Genomic DNA, 21,361 nt, shown 5'->3' with positions numbered 1-21,361 from the left:
TACACTTACAACTTACAGAATTTTATCTCACATTAGGAAAACACTTTTTGAAATATATTCAAATTTAATGTCTTCAAATTGGTGCTTTCAGTCTCAAAATCATGTAAGATAATTATAGACATATATGCATACATTGTAATAGTTTCCTTTTCCATTTTAACTTATACTTTTAATTATAAGATGAAAATGTTTTATTGGCTTGACCACAGTAAATAACTTACCAATAATGTAAGATCCTAGCGCTTCCCTTGCTTCTGAGTGAGGCTTACCTGCCATGGTAGAAATCTACCTTTGATTTTTGTCTTGTTTAGATCCTATTTCAGGTTTCTTCAACAGCATTTTACAGATAGTATATGCCACTGCATACACTACATTCCAGATAGAATAGCTGGGCTCAGAATTGGTCATTACAGCAATTTCTTCTGGATTAGTCTTCATAGAAATACGTGCTAGGTATGGCTTACAATTTCTACACAGCAAAGCAGGATGCGAGGAATTAAAATTGTCAATTCAGAATTTATGGAAGTAAGAATCTCCTGGGTACTGGGTGAGTGTAGGTGCCTTGAGAAAAATGCTTTAAGCAAGGGATGGTTCTTATCTTTGAATATGAGAAGCTTTCTCTGAAAAAGTTCATCAAGTCATTCTTATTTGATAGACTCTAAATATAATGTGCTGCGTTGCCATGTTCCACACCTTCCTTCTAGTTGAAAATATTTTATTTGCCACGCTGAAAAACATCATTTATTTATACAATTAGAGAGTATGTGCACATTTGCCTGTGTTTGGTTCGAGTTCAGCAAATCAACACCAAATAATACCCAAGTTTCAAAAATTTTTTCTGAAAGAAATGACAGATTGATTCATGTTCCTTCCTTCCTCCTCTACCTCCTCCTTTTTCTGTTTGCCCATGTGTGTATGCCTTGAGGTCAGTAGATGTGGCAGGATCCTTATGTACTGTGTCCCCAGCACCCTAACCACTAAGCACAGTACAACTTACCTGTTCAGTGCCTTACCCTCTAACCGTAATTTATACTGACCTGTCTGCTCGTGAATCTGTCGGCCAGCAGAGGGCGCCCAGTACAAGGTCGTGCACAACCTCAGTCATGGGAAGGGTTAACCCATTTCTCCAGGATGCACGCAGGCGGAGTGGGAGAGGAGGCCTATGCCTCTCTCTTCCTGCCATCCCCCTGCCTGTGGTCAGCCCCACGCACAAGCCGCTGGGCAGGCAGATGAGCAGTGGACGGGGAAACGCCCGCAACCTCCCCTCGGATGATCATAAACTGGCGAAGAGCTTGAATAGGAAGAATGCTGACCTGGAAAAACCCGCAAAGGTACTGGTGCTCCTATTGCGGAAGTCCTGTCCCTTCCGGCTTTGATTCCGAATCTGCCCTGCAGAAAGCAGGGACTTAAGGACTTGGAGCCTCTGAGGCTCTCCTCCCCCACTTCCCTTTACACTTCCCACCATCTCCCTGGCCTCGGACATACATGTAAACACAAAGTTTCTAGTCACAGACCGATCATTATCGTTGGTTTCCTGCTTGGGAGTGCTTGCTGGTCAGTGAAGTAACAACAGTCCCAAGATGCACTGCGGCAGAGGCCCACCTGCCTGGGAACTACATACATGGCTTCGGAGCAAGGACTTCTGGGATTGCATCTGAGAACTAAAAAAATGGCATCTGGTCCGCGAGATGCCTACCGGGATATCTTGCAGTCAAGCATTGGCCTCTCTCTTCTCCCGCATACACCTTGCCAGGGTACCGCCTACAAATCCCAGAACACCACGCGTGCCGTACGCACCAGCACATGTTGGCGTTCCTGGGCTTAACTCTCCGGTTGTTAGGCCAGTAGCCTGGCAGTAGGCCCAGTAAGCCTCTTCACCGTGCTCATGGCCACTGTGGCACAACGTCGTCCTCAGAGCCCACACAGCCTTTACCCTGGTCAGGGTGTATGTAAATCTACCTGCCAAACCATACTGACCTTGGCATCACGATGGGTCAGAAGCTTTGTGATGTCACCGCCCCGCCCTCTGTCCCGGAAGTTAACACACATAGCTGCTGTTTTTGCTTCTGCTGCTCCTGCTACTACAGTAAAAAAGGCCCAGTTCCTGGTGGATGGAGGAGTCCTTGGGTCTCCTTTAATTACATTATTGGCAGTCAGACACAGATAATAATTCTCTTTCAAATAATAAAAAAAGATGGATGAGTCAAAAACATGCCTGTTGTCCCAGCATTCCTATAGGCAGTGGGAGTGGCATCTCTTGAGTTTTATTCACCCCAAAAATTTCACTATCTGATGAACTGTACCATTTTGTTTGACAGTGATTAATACTATATTTTTAAAATTACATAACGAACAGTGGTTAAAGCAGTGTCTACTCTTCCAGATGGACCTAGGTGCAATTCCCAACACCTACCACTATCTGTGAATCCAGATCCAGGTTATATCACACCCTCACACACCCAGGAAAGCTAAGAGATATTTTTCTAAAGATATAAAATAAAATTTCTTAGTCATGGGAATAAAAGCTCTGCTCTGAGAAGGACTGTGAGAAAGGAAGCAATGACTGATTTAACATCTATTCACCCACAGACACACACACACTGATAATAATCAGAGGTCCCCTCATCCACCGACTCAGAACCTTATAAAAAGATTAGGATATATGAGTCCCTCCCTTAAACAAATCCTTAAAAGTCTAAGGTCCTGCCAGATGTGCTTGCACAAGCCTTTAATCCAGGCACATAAGAGGCAGGCACAGGCCAGTCTCAGTGAGTTCAGTGTGTGCCTTGTTGACAAAGAGAGTCCAGGATAGACAGGTATACACAATGAAACCCGATTTAAAAAAAAAATAAGATTAAAACAAAAAATGTAAGCCGGGTTTGGTGGAACAGACCTTTAATCCCAGCACTCTGCCAGGAAAAAGCATAGCTATTCTCTTTGAGTTCAAGGTCAGGTTGGTTTACACGTCTAGTTTAAAATACCCAGGGCTAAAAGGAGAAATCCTGTCTCAAAATACCAAATCATTAATATATATATAATATATACTTATTAATATAGTAATATTAACTCATATATTTAATAAATATATATTATATTAATATATGTTTAATATATTATATACATTTTGTTTTAGTCATATATAATCATATTATATATCATTTTGATATACATATGATTTTGTTTAATCAGATATATATAATATATGATTGTATGATATATATAATCTTTTGATATATATGATTATATATTATATATTATACATAAATATTACATACAATATAATTATAATATATATTATAATATTATATATTATACTTCTTATAATCATATATCATATGATTTAAATGAAATATATTTTAATCACATATATATTATAGATATGTTTTAATCATATATATGTAATTAAAATAGAAAATCTGAGCCAGACACAAAGCAAGTCCAGGACATACACGGATACAGAGAGAAACTTTGTCTAAAAAAACAGGCTCCTTCACACCCACATGACAAGATATGTCTGAAATCACATAGTGTGACTTCAACTAGACAATAAGAAAGTCTTGCCAGGCACGGTGGCACACATCCTTAGTCCCAGCACTTGGGAGGCAGATGAAGGTGGGTCTCTGTAAATTCAAGGTCAGCCTGGTTACAAAGAGAGTCCTGGCCTGCAATGATGCACTGAGACACCATGTCTCAAAAACCAAACACATTAAATTAACTTAAATATTAAATTAAAAAATCAAAGTGTGCACTGTTGGCAAATGCCTCTAATAACAGCACTATGACTGGCAGAGGGAGCTCTATCTGTGTTAGTTCAAGGCTTACCTGGTCTAGAAAGCACAACAGGTCAGTCAAGGCCATACAGAGAATCTCTTTTTCCAAAAACAACGTCCTGGAATGTAAAAAAAAAAAAAAAAAAAAAAAAAAAAAAACTAATAACAGAAGATCATTTCTGTTTTTTCACTTTAAAAATATCATTTATATTTTTTATAAATTACAGTTTATTCACATTGTATCCATGCTGTAGTCCCATCCTTCATCCCCTCCTTTACCCTCCCTCTAAACATCCTCTTATTTCTCTCTGCAAGTCCACTGATAGGGAGGTCCTCCTCCACTTCTATCTTCCCAGAGCCTATCAGGTCTCATCAGGACTGGCTGCATTATCCTCCTCTGTATCCTGCTGCCCCCTCAGGGGGAGGTGATCAAAGAGTCAGCCATTGAGTTAATGTCAGAGACAGTTCCTGTTCTGATTACTAGGGAACTCACTTGGAGACTGAACTGCCGTGGACTACATCTGGCAGGGGTTGTAGGAATTCTAGGATATCTCCATGCATGTTCCTTGGTTGGAGCATCAGTCTCAGAAAAGACCCCTGTGCCCAGTATTTTTTTTTATCTGTTGCTCTCCTTGTGGACCTCCTATCCCTTCCAAGTCTTCTTTAGTCATCAGGGAAATGCAAATCAAAATGACCCTGAGATTTCACCTTACACCCATCAAAATGGCTAAGATCAAAAACTCAAGTGACAACACATGCTAGAGAGGATTTGGAGAAAGGGGAATCCTCCTCCACTACTGATGGTAATGTAAACTTGTACAACCACTTTGGAAATCAATATGGCCCTTTCTCAGAAAATTAGGAATAGTGCTACCTCAAGATCCAGCTATACCACTCCTAGGCATATGTCCAAAATATGATCAAGTATACAACAAGGACATTTGCTCAACCATGTTTGTAGCTGCTTTATTTGTAATAACCAGAAGCTGGAAACAACCCAGGTGCCACTCAGTTGAGTAATGGATACAGAAATTGTGGTACATTTGCACAAGGGAATACTACTCAGCATTTAAAAATAAGGAAATCATGAAATTGGCTGGCCAATGGGGGGATCTAGAAAAGATCATCCTGAGTGAGGTATCCCAGAATCAGAAAGACACACAGAGTATAAACTCAATGATAAGTGGGTATTAGACATATAATATAGGATAAACATACTAAAATCTGTACACCCAGAAAGCTAATCATGAAAAGAAACATTTTTAATCTGTGTTTCATCATAACATTTGAGGAAATAAATTATTTACATGTTCACTTATAATGTAATGGAGGAGATCACCAGTTATGGTTGTGTTCTGTATTTGTACACATTCGAGTAAATATTGTAGCTGTATGTGTATCAAATCCAAACACAGAAGTTTATTAGGTCATTCTGATATTCTTTCTGTGGCTGCTGTTGATCTAATGCATTTCCACTCGGTGATAGGTATTTTTCTGCTGAAAAGTATAGAATGAGATACCCATCATCAATATGTTCGTTCCATTGCTTATTTATATCAGGCAGTGTGTGATCTTCAATGTGATTTTCAATGAAGGGTCTCTGAGAAAGTGTGGAATTTTTTTTTCATTTTCACAAATTCCTATAAAATGTTTGTTTTCAAGCCTGACTTGGATGTCAGTAATTATGCAAAGCTGCATTTGAAGTATTGATTCTCATGTGTCAGCCTTCTGAGTACACATCCAAGAGTGGAAGATGTTCCCCCAATGTGTTCTGTTTTTACCAACATTAATGTTAAAATGCTTAATAGTGTATATGTGTGTATGTATGTATGTAACTTCAATATATATATTGAACAATTTATATATTGGTTGAAGTTCCATTCTTCCTATATTCCCATTAGTTACTATATGACACATAATGTTGAAGTACTGCCTTCTGGAGAATTATCTAGGGGTGCTAAATAATGTAACAGACATGATATTTATTTCAAAAAGGCATGTCATGGGTGTGTAATGTTAGTATGGGTTCTTAGGCCATGACAGATGTTTGAAGACTTGGTGACAGCTTTGTGGGGTTTATTTTGGTCATTGTTATATGATGTTCAAAGTCATGTTGCCAGTTTTGCTTACCACAGACATTCCCCACTAAGTTCATTGATACTCAAATAAACTTAATTGAAATATTACATCAGTAAAATATTGTCTTCTATCCAGATTATAAACCTGTTGTCATATAAGGATGGAAAAACATGAAATTAATAATAATAATAATAATAATTACTATGTACAAATTAAAATGATATAATACTGTCATTTTTTTGGGATGTGTTAGTTCATTCTTAGGAGTAAGGACTTGCTCATAACACTGTCTCAGATCTACAAGTGAATGTCAGAGAATTGTCTCAGTGGGAATAGTTGGTTGTTTCTAAGCCTGATGATTTGAGCTCAATTTCTAGATAGCTAATATTACTCCTATAGAATTTTTCTAATATTTCTATACTTGGGCCTTTATATATATAAATTCACACACTAGTACATACATAAATAATTTTTAAACCTAAATAAGGGCCAGTTTTTTCACTGGCCAAAACATTCTTTGGGTTTCATGTCAAAAACTCATATATGGGATGTAAACAGATAGTAAACAGCAATAAGTTGTCCTCTCATGGCACATACATACTCAAACATTTTTCAATGGATGAAATTAAAGCAAAGGAGAAAACCCACTTACTGACAACATCAGAAATGATTTTGCAATTGTAAATAAATATAGAATTTGAAGACTTATTACTGTTTGTTCATTAGAAGAAAAAATGTTACCTTTGTACATCTTATTTTATCCTTTCATTTCTTGATTCAAGAATAAGTCATTAAAAATATCTTAGCTTTGCTCAGAAGTGCATCCCTGTCATCCTAGACCTGGTAGTCCATGGCAACCTAATCTTTCTGAGATTATGGTCAGCTTGGTCCACACAGTGAGCTCTCTTTTGTGTTTGTTCGTTCATTTATTTGTTTGTTTTTTAGACAGAATTTCCTTGTGTAGTCTTGGCTGTCCTAGACTTACTTTGTAGACCTGGCTTGCCTCAAATTCAAGTCTCTTCTTCTCTGAGTGCTGGGATTACAGGTGTGTGCCACCATGCCCAGCTCCAAAGACTGAGTTCTAAAACAGGCATGGCTATGTAGAAATATCATGTATTTAAATGATCCCCCAAAATGTACTCTGTATCTCAAATTATAGGGTTTTTTTCCCCTCAGGGATAGTGTCCACAGAGCTGGGTCCTGGTACTGTTCCTGGTCCTGGTCCTGGTCCTGGTCCTCAGAGCCTAGCTCTTGGCCCAGCTGTGGCCCCAAAATTCTGCTGTCAAGCACTGGCCCTGTTGGGCTTTTTTTTCTGGGGCTCAATCTATCCCAGTAGACCCCCTGCGCACCAACTACACACCTGGCATCATCGTCTATAGATGGATGCACATGCCCAACTCGCAGGAAACTCTCAACAAAAACAGGCTCCATACCCCTTGGCTAAGCCACCCAATGTGGGCCGATGGGGAGGCCCCATCTCTGAATACATCACGTAAGTTGAGTAAGCAACACGTTTTAAATAATAATAATATGAAACCAACAACAATAACACAAGAGTGAAAAACAGCAATTTAAAAATATACAAAATTAAGGGAATCTTTTCTCTAAGGGGAGCAGGCGCTGGATGCAGCTCAGCCGGCAATTGTACGAACTGTATGTCTACCTCGGGCAGCGGGGACAGGGGAATGGGTGCCCCCAAGTGCACTACAGTGGAGAGAAACAGTAGCTCATCCGCCAAGTCCACAAGGGCCTGTGCGTCCTCTGATGCTAAAGCCAGAGGTTGCACTGGTCCAGCTTCTGGCAAGACTGGGGATCCTGCAGCCATGGGATCCAGGATCTCAGCATCCTCTTTGGGCTTAGCATCTGCCTCCAAAACCAGGCTCCATTTCTCCTGTGCCACCAAGGTGTCTTGCATGGACAGCTCTGCAGTTGAGGCCCCAAGTAGCCCCGGATCTGGGCAAAGAAAGGGGTGAGCCGTCATCTGGGATAAGGGAGCAGCCTGAAGGCACGCAGAATGGGGTGAGCTAACCCAAGATGGCCTCTCCATGCCAGGGAAGGCACAGTCCCCTCTCCTACCCGCAGGACAGTCGATTTGACAGTCTTCCTCCTCTGCTTCCTTGGCCAGAGCTTCAGGACACTTCCCCTGTGGGACACGTGGTTGGAATCAGCTGCTACCTCACTAGGTGCCTCCCTCGGGTCCTCATCCTCCTCCTAATTCTCCTCCTCCTTCTCAGGCTTAAGCTTATCTAGGGCTTATCCATTGCCCGGAGGATCTCCCCAGATTGGCAGTCCGACTCTGCAGTGGGCACATGGATCCTTGCATAGTCCAGCAGCCGTCTCACGATGGCCAGGTCCGGGGGCCCAGAAAAATCCTGGGGGAATTTCTGCAGCCACTGGGACAAGAACGAGAAGATGGCACTGTGGGTGAGAGCAGGGCAAAGGGACACTGTGTCGGGAGTCTGGCCTCTCTTTGGAACTGCGGGGGGGCATTGGTATCCCCCAGGGCCTTTCCTTTTTTGTCTCTCCCTCTGCTGCTCAAAACCTAGGAGCCCAGTGGGAAACCTCTATCCTCTACCAGCAGGTTAGGTCGTGAGGACAGTCCCTAGGTAGAGAACCCCAAAGGTGAGGCTCCTGGCCAAAATTGGCCCTCCACCCTGGCCTTAAACGCCCCTTCCTGCTCACCTCCCCCTCCACCCCAAGCCTACTCATGTCTTTGTCTGCTTTTCCGCCTGAAGGATCTATACCTGTGACAGTTCATGGGGGTGATACCCCTACTGCCCCGTGTCCCCAAGCCACCCAGACATCTAGAAGGAACTGTTAGAATCTTCCCAGGGATGGGTGTGGGGGTGCTAGGGGCTCCATCCATAACAAACAGTGCAAATGGGGTCCAGAATCCTTTACACAAACGGGGAAAGGTCACTCAGGGCATGAGAAATGGTGGTGTGTGAGATTCCCTGGGGAAGGTGAATGGCACCTGTGAGAGCCCCACCCTGCCACAATCACCCATGTTTGGCCATGTCACTTTAAGGGGTCTGGCCTGGGACTCAGGCTGCTGGGACTCACACGTCCGGTTCTGTGAGGGCACAGGGCACTGGCCCTGGGAAACAGCAGGAGAAGATCTGAGAGCTGGCTAGATCCCCGGTGGAACCACTCTCCTGCCTTTTCAGCATCAGGTCCAGAACCAACCAGATGGTGGCAATCTTTGGATAAAGGGCCAGAAGGTGGGCAAATAGGGAATCATCTGCTTCACATAGTCCATGCGATCATTGCTGAGCATGAGGATGCCATGCAGTAAGGCTCACTACCTTTCGCTATGAGGAAGGACCAGGGAAGGAGGGATGCTTTAAGTGTGCAAACCCCGAGGGGCACCAATGACCACTTTCCCTACACCTAAGCGGGAAACAGGCATGAAAAGCGTTCCTCAGTGTCCCAAAGGAACACTCTTCCAGGCTGCGATCGCGGTGGATGGGGGGTGGGGTGGACCAGAAAGCTTCCCTGCTGCAGGACAGCCCTGGTTACCTTGGTCTCCCAGTGGGGAAAAGGCCAGGAATGTGTCATGGAGCGCACCACATGTCTCCAGCAGCGGCACAGGCGACCACCGCTGTCTTCTCTGAGACCTGAGCCCGTGGAGGTCTGGAAGCAGAAAAGACTCATCTCTCCAGCTCCTCTGGACCGGCTGGTCTGTCCAGGCTGCTGTTGCTGCTGCTGGCCTCCCGTTACCTGGCAACCAGGGTTCCGAGTTCCATCCAGAACCGGGCTGAGGAAGCATGGTCACTTCCTGGAGTCACCCTGCCAGAGCCTCCAGTTCATGGGTTCTCCCTGGAGGCCACCAGCCCTGCAGGCTCTGCTGATTAAACAAACCATCAACAGTTCCAGAGAGAAATGATGGAGAAGTTGCCTCCCGTCACCACTAGAGGGCATAGAGTCACATGAGAGGGTTGCAAGGATGAAAAAAACAGCAGCAGCAGAGAGGGATGGCTACCATCCTTCTTTAATCTTTTTATTATTATCATCATCATCATCATCATCATCATCATCATCATCATCATCATCATCATCATCATTCCATTCTTCTTCCCTAGTATACTGAAAACAAATTCACCTTCTTTCATTTCACCTACTGAACTAAAATGTTCTCATCTCTCAGCCTTTGAATATGTATGTTCTTTATCTTTTCTGGGGTGTTAGGTACCTCTTGCTTTCCTTTAGGTTTCATAGTGGAATTTATAGTGATGTATACATTTCTATGCATGGTCTATGGGTTTGTTTATGGTGGATTACCCCACAAGACTGTAAGCTTATAGAGAAAGTGGTGTTTACATCAATCATTTTTGTGTGTTCAGGACTTAGCAGAGTATTGGGTACCTAATTCACAATAACTCTCTGTGAAAGGACAAATAACCTTTTAAAAAGTAAATTCCTTTAACAAAGTCTTCATAATCTGATAGTAAAACAGAATTCTCACCTAAAGGATGGGAGCATGTAGCATTTTATTTGTTAATGCCAGCCATTGTGCCATCTGTAAAAAATTTTTCCTGGAGTCTTTTTATCTTGTTCTGTTACTGCTGTTACTAGGACACCCTACTCTATGCCTGTTGCCTTCTCTGTGTTCTCTTTAATTTATCCCATAACAAGTTACTTCCTTTAAGCTTTAGTGAGATTTAGCATCTGGCTTCATTATATCCAAAGATTATCTGTTTCTGCCTGTTTTGTACAGAAGGCAGGAATACAACTAAGAGGTAGAACATTTGCTTCATATATAGGAGGTAAGGAAGGAGGAGGAAGGGGAGAAGAAAAAAAGAACAGGAGAATTGAAACATTGCTTTTCTTTATGCAGATGCACTTCCTTCAATACAGGAGTTAACAGTCTTCTTGTCTCTGCATTCCAAATAAGGTAGAAATTCCAGATACAGCAACATTGATACTTATTTGGTGTTAGTTTTTAACCTGGTCCTTCTCCTGACATTTACCTGCTTTATATGTATTTGGTTTTATGTATATGTTCATTTTCTGGGATGAATCAATTTTTTCATTAGGTTTTATGAGAAGTCATATTCTCAGAAAGTGTCCTGAGCTTTGAATCCTACCATACTTATCCCTAGGAGCCCATATCTGCAAAGGTGATTATGTCCTCTCTGTACATCATTTGATGTTATGACTTCAGGATTCATCTTGAACCTTGTTTTCAAGAGAATGTTGTAAACAAGCCTTAAGCTTAGCAGGCATTTTGTGCCTCATGAAAAAAATTTCATCATAAAATGTCCTGTCTGAAAAGAGCATCTGAGATCATTGTACAATGCACTCAGTTATTTTCATTTTAGTCATTAACATTATTAGTACTATTTAATGTTTTTCATTACTTTGTTAGAGACACAAATATGATGACCCTGGTGTAAGGGACTGTGTACACACTGTTAACTAAGAAAATAAAACCACACATTCAAAACAAGTAAAACCTCCAAATATTGATAAGAATTAGGTTTAGATTTAGTGCCCAAAAATAATTCAGTTGAAATGTGGGAACGACATTGAAACACCATTATTCAGCAAACGTTTAGAGTATATATGTAAATATGATGAAAGGAATGTACACATAAACACAACTTAAAAATTCTTGGCACACGGTATATACTCACTCATATAGACATATAATATAGGATAAACCTACTAAAATCTGTACATCCAAAGAAACTAATCAAGAGGGAGGATCCTGACTAAAACGCTCAATCCCTATCCTGTAAGGCAAAGAGGATGGACATCAGAAGAAGAAGAAAACAGGAAACAAGTTCGGAACCTGCCACAGAGGCCCTCTAAAAGGCTCTGCCCTGCAGACTATCAAAGCAGATGCTGAGACTTATGGCCAAGTGTTGGGCAGAGTACATGGAATCTTATGAAAGAAGTGGGAAATAGTAAGATCTGGAGAGGACAGAAACTCCACAAGGAGAGCAACAGAATGAGAAAATTTGAACACCAAGGTCTTTCCAGAGACTCATACTCCAACCAAGTACCATGCATGGAGATAACCTAGAACCCCTGCATAGATGTAGCCCATGACAGTTAGTGTCCAAGTGGGTTACATAGTAATGGGAAGAGGGACTGCCTGTAACATAAACTGATTGGCCTGCTCTTTGATCTCAGGCCACAGAGGAAGACAATGCAGCCACTCCTCATGAGACCTAACAGACTAAGATCAGAAGGAAGGAAAGGGAGACCTCCCCTATCAGTGGACTTGGGGAGGATCATTCATGAAGAAAGGGAAAAGTAGGTGGGGTTAGAAGGGGAGGAAGGAGGGGCTTATGGGGGGATACAAAGTGAATAAAGTGTAATTAATAAAAGTTTAAAAATTTAAAAAAAATATTTGACACAAATAATTAAATAAATAATGATAAAAAAATTCTTGGGCACACATACAAAAAGTGGGACTTCATTAAGATTTTTTTTTCTTTTCGTTTTCTTGACAGGAAAAGTTTGAACATGTTTCTCCCCTGTCCTCCTTTTTATTCTCCTCCCTCCCCTTCCCTTCCCTGCCTTCCTTGCTCAGTGTGAATTTACAAACATTGCACTTGAATGGATGCAGTTCTTCAAAGCATTGCCAAAAGGACCCCTGCAGCCTCACTTCTAAACCTTGAACCTCAAATGCATTCTAGCTATTTTTTTTCTTGCATTTTTGATTAATTAAAGCAACTCATTTTCTGGGGGGTAGGGGTAGATACTCAGACATGGTGAATTCCTCATCTACTCCTCCCCATTCCCCATGCTTACGACCTTTAGCACTTTGGGGAGCACATTGACAGAGGTTCCCCACCCATTCAAACCACAATCATACATGTGCTTTCTAAGATTTTCTAATAAAATTCTTTTAGTTGCCAGTATGAGACCTTAACTAAAAAAGAATTGTTTTCATTCTCAGGTGACAATCTCATAAGTACAGCCATGATAATAAGTGACATATCAAGATGCTCAGGTGGGTATTCTGTGTACAGTGCCAGTACACAGGCTCAGACCCAGGAACTCAGTGGAGCCAAGCCTTCCCTATTTGAGTTTGGTTCACTTCCTTGTTGAAGCCACCTATGGCTAAAAAAAAGAAGTTTGTGGGATTGGGAGTGTACCTCACTTGATACGAGGTGGAGCAGAAGGATCAGAAATTCAAGGTCATCTTATAGCTGTTTAGTTTAAGGCCGGGCTGGGCTACAGGGGACCCTAACCAAATAATAATAATAGTAATAACTACAATACCTTTCAACTAAGAGCATTATTTGGTGGTCATTGTTCCAAGCTAGAGCTAACCTCAGGTCACCGAACTTCCTCATAGAGATAGCAAGGAGGAAACAAGGTCAAGTCCAGAAAGACTATCTGCACACAGACCCCTCTCCAACCGAGCCTTCCTCGCCAAATATGTGGAAATATGTGTTTCCACTGATGACCAGAGGTGCCCCAGCTTGTAGTGTTGGGAGCATGGGGAAGGCAAAGTCACAATGGAGCACAGCTGTTTGATCACCAGCCCACTGAGACCATCACAAGCAAACAAAATCACAAAAGTACAACAAAGGAAAAAAAAAATGTACTGGGTATAATGCGCTCGAAGAGAATGGAAGAAAAAATACCAAAAACTCAGAACAGTGGCCTGTCTCTCTATGGGCCCTCTATCCTATTCCATTAGTGGTGACCTACCCCCAAATCAGGCTCCATCCAACTACACCCGAGTTTGGAATGATGACCTGCATTCAGCCAGACCAGAGAATGGAGCAGCAACATATTTGTTGATCTCTGTCTACCAGACCAGAGCCCAAAGCACCAGCCAAACTCTGCCAGACCAGAGACCACAGCAGCAGCAAATTTCTGCCAGATCAGAGGCCAGAGCAGGGGACACACTCTGCCAGACCCGAGGCCAGAGTAGTGGATAAGATCTGCCAGACCAGAGACCAGAGAACATTGGCAGAGGTGCCAATCCTGAGCTCCACATACTGTATCAATCCCTTGCCACATTCTTGCCACTCTCACTGGAGACTGTGAAGCATGGCTCAAGCCTCCTGAAATGGGAAAAAAATCAGGTCTAGGGGGATAGAAGGATTTTGTCCCATGTCCTCAGTCAGTCCCAGAGACAAAAAATGACAGCGAGAGTCAAAACAGTTAAACAAGACACAGACTAGATCCCATTGCTTGTGCAGCAGAAAAATACACAGAGCCAGACAGCAGATCCCACCACTCCTGCAGTGGAAAAGGAAAGTAGGATATCAGTGAATCTCTGCTGCAGGAGCTACCTGCATTGTCCTTGTCCAAAGATCCAGAGATCAAAGAAAACTTGGTGCTCAACTCCCTTTACAGATGTGCCCTTTTGGGGGGATCTGGAAAGTCTTCCAGACCCCCTGTGGCCCACAGCTGTCCAGAGCATCAGCTCTAACCTTTCTGATGACACATATTACACATTTTGCCTTGAGTCCCAAAAAAACAAACTAGAGAAACACCAAGAAAGACACAGACAGATACAGACAGAGTGCTCATTTACTGGCTGTTGTTCAGCTCCATGTGCCTGGGGTGCTTGGGAGACTTGGGGATCCAATATAAGAACCCATATGTTATGGCCAGATCTTAGGGTGACCAAAGATCATCAGGAGCCAGACCACATATGCAAGAGCAAAGAGCTTTATTTGGGCTTATGCTGGGTCTCTCCATTTTTACAAACACAGTGGATCAGAGAGAGCCCTGAGCAGGTGCATGGCAGGGTTTTGATTGGGGTTTTAGGAAGGACCAGGAAGTTCTGGTTTAATAGTTACAGGATTGGTTGACATTCAGCAAGGGCAAGCTTTTTACAAAGTGATTGGCTAGCTAACATAACTAACATTGACGGAGCTATCTCTAGGCCTCAGGAATGTTGGGTATTTTCTTTGTCACTGAAGGTTCTACTACAAAGTTGGTAGACTGCTCAGCACAAATGCCCCACTTTGAGATAAGATACCTTCCCATTCTTGTTATCCTCAGGCTGTTCCTTGGGTAAGGAATCTTACGACCTTGTATTTGGAATTGGTGACCCATGGTCCAATTCCTGGTGGCTTTATAATAGAGTCACTATTCTGGTGAAATTTAAGTGCCCTTTTTTAGGCCTAGTTCCTGGTGACCTTTGAAGATGTCTCTCCATTCTAAAAGATCCATTTGGATTTTGTGGGGGTTATAAATTATATGTCCTGTGTCAGAGAGCACTCAAATATTAAGCTGTGATATAGAAGAGTAGAACTGATGATGTAAAGGATTTACTATCGCTGAGAAACTAGTGGTACCAGTTAGAATTTAGCTGAGGGAAGACTGCCTGTAAAACACTCCACAGATACGCAGTATGCTAACCAGACCTGTTAGAGATTAGGATCCCGGGATACACATGTTTGCTCACCAGGATTGTGTAGAAATGTGTCAGGGTTATGTCTTTTTAATTTGTAAATTCCCAATGTGTATTTATTAATTCATGAATGCAAATGAAAGCAGACAAGATTGGTGGGTGTACAATTTGGGTCAGGTATCTTGCTCCAGTAAATATTGAATTTCAAATTAAGGGACTGTCCTATGCCCATATGTACAATCCTCATTGACACAGTTCTGTCAGTTCAAATTTGAGACACAGGCTATGGGCTTAAGCTGTGTCTGTCAGGTTACAGGTCTCAGCAGCTAATATTGTACACAGGGATAACATCGAACAGTATCTTATTAATGGCTTTCCCTCTACAAGAGAATGGCCTGTGTTTTTCAAAGTCAGTATGCTATGTGTTTTTTTTTTCAACTCTGAGTTTAAGAGCACTGGCTGCTCTTCCAGAGGTCAGGAGTTCAATTCCCACCAACCACATGGTGGCTTACAACATCTATAATGAGATATGGTGCTCTTTTCTGGCATGCAAGTGTAGATGCATGCAGAACACTGTATCAATAATAAATAAATATATGAATAAATAAATAAATAAGTCAGTTGTTGGTATTATTAAATTTTATTTTGTTGATGCATTACTGCTCTAGTCTCTTATTAGATAATATTCTTTGATAATCCAGTCATTAAGAATTTCATTCCTTTTCCCCTAGTGCTTTGATATTTGTTTTTGTTAAAGCAATGTCTCCTGTAGATCAGCCTTTCACATGCTATGTAGTTTACACTTTATTGGAACACTGAATGCTGCCCCTACTGCCTAGTGCCTAGAACATAGTCCTGCAGCTCTTTTTAGGTGGGCCCTGACTAGTGAGTGTGAAGTAAAATAGAACAGTGAATTAATGTCCCCTGAAGACCCTAAATATTTAGAGGTGGGCAATTACAAATAAAGAGGGACCTGTGTAAGAATTGAGTTCACTAACCTACTTTGAAGCTGGTGTAGTCACAACACAGAAAGGGAGGGGGAGAAGGGAAGATGGTAATGAGTCATGTAATCAATTTTAGATGGTCAATAAAAGTGAAAACTGTACATTTGGGGGGAGTCATACACAAAGGGAATCAAGAATATGGATTAGTTGCTGAGCTTGTTTCTGGGAAGCAAATTTCTATAGTTGCATGAGTTCAAACAAAACAGAAGTTCTGGATAAAATGCTGTGGTAGTGACTAACAGGGATGTTTCCCCTCCCCACATTTGAAAATGCACAACCTGAGAAAAGAAGTTGTGAGTAATACTTGGTGTTCTCTAATACATATTCAAAGTCTCTGAAGAATATTGGACCATAAGGCCATTTTCAACTTTTAAAAATAATTTTAAGGTTATAATGAAATCATTTCAACCTTTTCATTCCTCTCTGCTCTTACATCTCAAATGCTGGGATGAATCTTTAAGGAGGCTACTTAACAATCAAAGCAGACCTGGCTGTCAGGTTCTCCCAGCATCCCTCAATCTTTTCCTGTTACAAGGTATGGGTGTCATACACAGATCTCTACCTCAGAAGTTGAGCTGCCCTCCTCCCAGCTCTCATTCCTCATGTATTCCAACCATTTTGGTTACCTGGTCTATTTCATTTATCATTTACCTTCCCACCCTTTTCATCTGGCTCTCTTCTCCTCTCACATGGCTCAAGTTCATGTCAATCCTAGACTGTCCCAGATGTTCCTGTGTCTGACTATGTTCTCTCATATATCTATAATAAACTTTCTATTTCAACATTCCTAGGTACAGCCATATCCTTTTTGTTTTATTTCTCATTTTCATTGAGCTCTCATTACCTACTCCTTTCTTTCAAATTCATGGCCATTTGTTTCTTTAATGGTTGTTACTATTTGGCTTTGACTAAAGTTTGGCTGAAGGACTTCCCAAATATGAGGTAGAGATGACTGCGTTGGACACTGATCATGTAATGGAATGTGCAACATAAATGACCTGTATCTTGGAAGATGAGCAGGTGCCCTGGGAAAGTAGAAGATTTTATTTTAAAACATTTCCAAGATGAGGATGTTGCAGGATATTTGATCCAAGTGTGATCCCATAGATTGTGAACAGTAAAAACCTGTGCTTTGTTTGGTATGGTTGAGCCCTAACACAAACCTTAATTCCAACAACTTTCTGTTTATTCTAAAGAGGTGATTATGGTATGGTTCCGTCAGCCCTGGAACATACCTTTAATTCAAAAGCTCTCTGTGCACAGGATTTAATAATGTTAACCCTAGATCAAGAGGCAAAGCAAGAAGCCAGCTGACAGGGATTAAAGAGTAAGTGGAACTTTCAGCTGAAATGTATTTAAGAAAGAGTGTAAAAGTGGAAGGAGTTTTAACATAGTAGATTTTGGGCTTTTTGAGCTTTGAGCTAGAAAGCCTTTGGCCTTGGGTTCCTTTGGCCTATCTCCCCTGATCTGTCATCTGAACTGGTGAGCTTTTGGGGCTTTTTACTCTTGGAGTTGAGGTGAGTAGGATGGTCAGATGGGTGCTTTCTCTGCCTCTCTTCACTGGAAGGTTTTAAAATAGAATAATTGGAATTTTCATTCTTTTATAACAACATTAGCATTCTGTGTGCCCATAGGGGTTAGGGCAAAGCTAGAATGCCTCTGCTATCAGCATCATTTGATCTTTGATCCACTGGTAGAGGAGCTACTACTGTCCTAAGACTCAGCTGTATTGTTCAAGCTAATGAGGGATTCTGGGTAGGCCTAGCAGTCAGGAGCAATAGTGGGAGGTAATTTATGGGTTTGTTTTGGGATTTTCCTCTGATATAGCTCTAAAGAGCTGTGAGTGAGACCAGAGGCCATGTCATGCTGAGTGTGGGGCCATTGTCCCCAGGCCAGGAATAGCAGGCTCCTGAGCTATCACAGCCTGATCTGCTTTGAATGAGATGGACTGTGGTTCAGGCTGTGGTTCTGTTGGTCTCCATGTGGTGATCTTGACAGAGACCCTTGGCCTCTGACCCTTCCTGAGTGTTGATTGTCCAGAGAAGTGAGGACTTTGCCGCCTGGGCAGTAGAAAATTGTGGTGCTTATAATATCACTATCTAGTGTACACACGCAAGCATAAGTTTTGCAGTAGACAGATTGGAAAACTGAAGGTCTCATTTCTAGAAATGATTAATGTTGTATTCCACATAGAGATTTGCATAACAAATTTTACAACTCGTTTTGAACCTGGAAGAAAAGAGGGGTGGTGGTCATCTTTCAGCAATACTTGATTACATTTTTTTTAACCTTTCAACTACCACCAGTCACAATGGCATGATTTAGGGAAATTCAAATCCACGGTACAAAAGGAATTTCTGAGATGCAGAATTTTGTCAGGTGTGCCTGGTTTTAAATAAGTGGATAGGAAAGATACACATATTGTGACATAAATCATGCAGCAGGAAACAGAAACTAAATTATTCTCCATCATTTTTTTGTGTATGATTGTTGGCAAGGGCTGGGCTGTGCCTGAACCCACAAGGGGACATGAGGGACTGCAAGCCATAGCCCAGCTTAAGATCACCTCCATTTTCTAAGAGACTTCCAGAGCAAAAGGACTCTCTGTAAAGGAGGTTAGTAGTAGCTGGAGGGTCAGAAATATAAAGATTTAGGTGTCACTTTGTGTTTGTCTTGTAGCAGTTGTGAAATCTGTGTTTATTTAATTTTTATTAATTAGAAAATCAAAGGTATCTCTGGTGCAGTGCACATTTTTCATGTTAGAGTTTCCTTAGGTCTTTTCATGTAAACTTGTCTCTATTTTAGGCTTATGTTTTTGACTTTTTTTCTCACCCCCTCATTCTTTCATAAACACTGTACACATTCTTGATTATTGAAGTTTGTGGTAAGTACAGAAGTCACATCATGCCAGAAGATTATGAGATTCATGACAATAGAATCATCCCTTATTTTTCTGTTTTCCTCTGTTTCTTACCAGGTGGCTTTTCTGATATGAGATAGAGATTTTAGATTGTTCTTTAGCAATCACATAAAGACAATTTGCACTATGTCTGTAGAAGGCAGAAGAGACAACATGAAGGTGAGTGATACCAGTTGGCCAGTTTACTCCTTCGCTTTTGACATTTTCTTTTGGTGATCTGTCATTTTCTTCAGAAGTTTCATGTATCCAGTGGTCTCCATATTCTTTAGTTGGATGATTTTATTCTCCTGAGAAGATTAAATCAAAACCATACCCCATCCCTAATTTGGGGGTGAGGGTTGTACCTTTTTAGGCATGTTATATCTTTTATAGGGCAAATGATTTTTTGAAAATAGAAAAAGTATAGTATCTCAATTAAAGTTAAAAAAATACCTTTGAAAGTTTACAAATATACCTTAAAGTGTATTTATTTCTAGATAATAAAGGGCATTCACTTTAATTTTCAGCCTGCCTATTACAAGCAGCTTTTAAATAAAATCACTTTAAATCCTATGTGCCTGCCTCTGCCTCACAGGTGGTATGTAAAGGGCATGTGCCTCCAAAATGCTGGGATTAAGGCTATGAACCACCAACACCCTGTCATTGTAACTTCTGAGTTTAGAAAACAACTAATTAATAGATAACTGCTTGTCTCTGCTGGGATTAAAGGCACTGTCTATCCCCACACTGCTCAAAAATTTTATATTCACTCCAAAGTATTCCAACGCAAACAAGTTTATACCTTTGAATTTACTTAAAACATTTTAAACCCCTTAACTGTTTTTAATATGAAACAACAAAAGTATATTTTTTATTTAAGAAGAAAACACTAGTCTTCATAAGTTTGGTTGGACTCAATAACCAAGCTGTCTGATGAAAAGTTACCTCTGCTTATTCAGGTGATCTCTACTATTCAAATATAATCATTATCAATTTTGATAGGATCCACCATTCTTTTCCTGTAGAAACATTCAGTTTTACCAATGAAGACACAGTTCAACAGTTTCTCACTATCTACTCCTTTTAGTTGTGTTTACTTCTTTTTGTTCTACAGTATTTAGGTGTGCTGTTAAGTTGCTGGGTAGAGATCTCTCTGATTTTTTTTTTCTGAATGTACTTAGTGCTATGAACTGTTCTCTGGCCGACACTTCTGTTGTGTACTACGAGTTTTGATATGTTATGTATTCATTTCATGAACTTATTGCAATTTTCTTATATCTTTTGAGACTTCCACTGTTCAAGTATTTCATCAATTTTGGAGCATAGTATATGAGTTGCTCAGAAGAGGGAATAATGTTTCGTGCTTGGGTGGATGTTCTGTAAACATCATTTGGGTATATTTAGTTTTTTGATGTTAGTTATCTGGAACATTTCTCTGTTCCGTTTGGTCAGGAGGACCTGTCCATTGGTGAAAGTGATATATTGAAGTCTTCCCCTATTGGCTCATGAGGGCCAGGATGTGATGCAAGCTGCATAAGGGTTTCTTTTATAACTTAGGTGATCTTAGGTTTGGGCCATAGATGTTAAGTATTGAAATGTTATATTGCTAGATTTTTGTTAAAATGTCATTTCCTTTGCCATCTTTTGATTAGTTGCTTTTGAAGTCTGTTTTGTTAGATATTAAAATTGCTATATGAGCTTTATACTCTAGTCCATTTATTTGGGATATCTTTTCCAACACTTTACCTTGAGATAATGTCTATCTTGATGTGAAGCTGTGTTTGATGTGTTTAGATGAAGGGTGGATTCTGTTTATCATCCATTTTGTGAGCCTGTGTCTCTTTATTGGTGAATTTGGGTCAATGGTATTAAGAGATATCAACAAACAGTGATTGTAAATCCTGGTATTTTGGTGGTGGTGGTGGTTGTTTTAGCACCCTGTGTTGGGCTACATTCATAGATACATATGTTTAAATTTGACCTTATGAAACATCTTATTTTCTCCATTTGCTGATTGAAAGTTTCTGGGCATGGTTAGTAATTTGTCTTGGCTTCTGTAGTTTTTTAAGAGTCAGAAGCACACTGTCTAAGCCCTTCAACTTCTAGCATCTTTACTGAGAACACAGGATTAATTTCAAAGATCTGCCTTTATTTATTTCTTGGTTGTTTTTTGTTTGTTTTGGTTTGTCTGTTTGATTGTTTGGTTAGTGTGGTCTGTTTTATTTTTTTTTTCTGTTGCAGCTTTTCATATTCTTTCCTTGTGCTGTATGTTTAGAGT

The 21,361-nt window shown here is 40.8% G+C and overlaps 1 protein-coding gene across 1 annotated transcript in view; it reads left to right on the top strand.

The window, feature by feature from the left end:
- Nucleotides 1–1,885: 1,885 nt before the first annotated feature.
- The window catches only part of LOC132650711 (zinc finger protein 120-like), a gene marked incomplete at its 3' end in the record, with an annotated part of 35,121 nt that continues 15,645 nt past the window's right edge, over nucleotides 1,886–21,361 (top strand). The window contains exon 1 of the mRNA XM_060376053.1: nucleotides 1,886–2,086. Coding sequence (XP_060232036.1) covers nucleotides 1,886–2,086 — 201 coding nt within the window. The remainder of the gene's footprint in view (nucleotides 2,087–21,361) is intronic.

The sequence above is a fragment of the Meriones unguiculatus genome (genome assembly GCF_030254825.1).
Source record: "Meriones unguiculatus strain TT.TT164.6M chromosome 13 unlocalized genomic scaffold, Bangor_MerUng_6.1 Chr13_unordered_Scaffold_28, whole genome shotgun sequence".
Lineage (NCBI taxonomy): Eukaryota > Metazoa > Chordata > Mammalia > Rodentia > Muridae > Meriones > Meriones unguiculatus.
The sequence above is the reverse complement of the archived record's forward strand: the minus strand, read 5'-3'. Positions and strand labels throughout refer to the sequence as shown.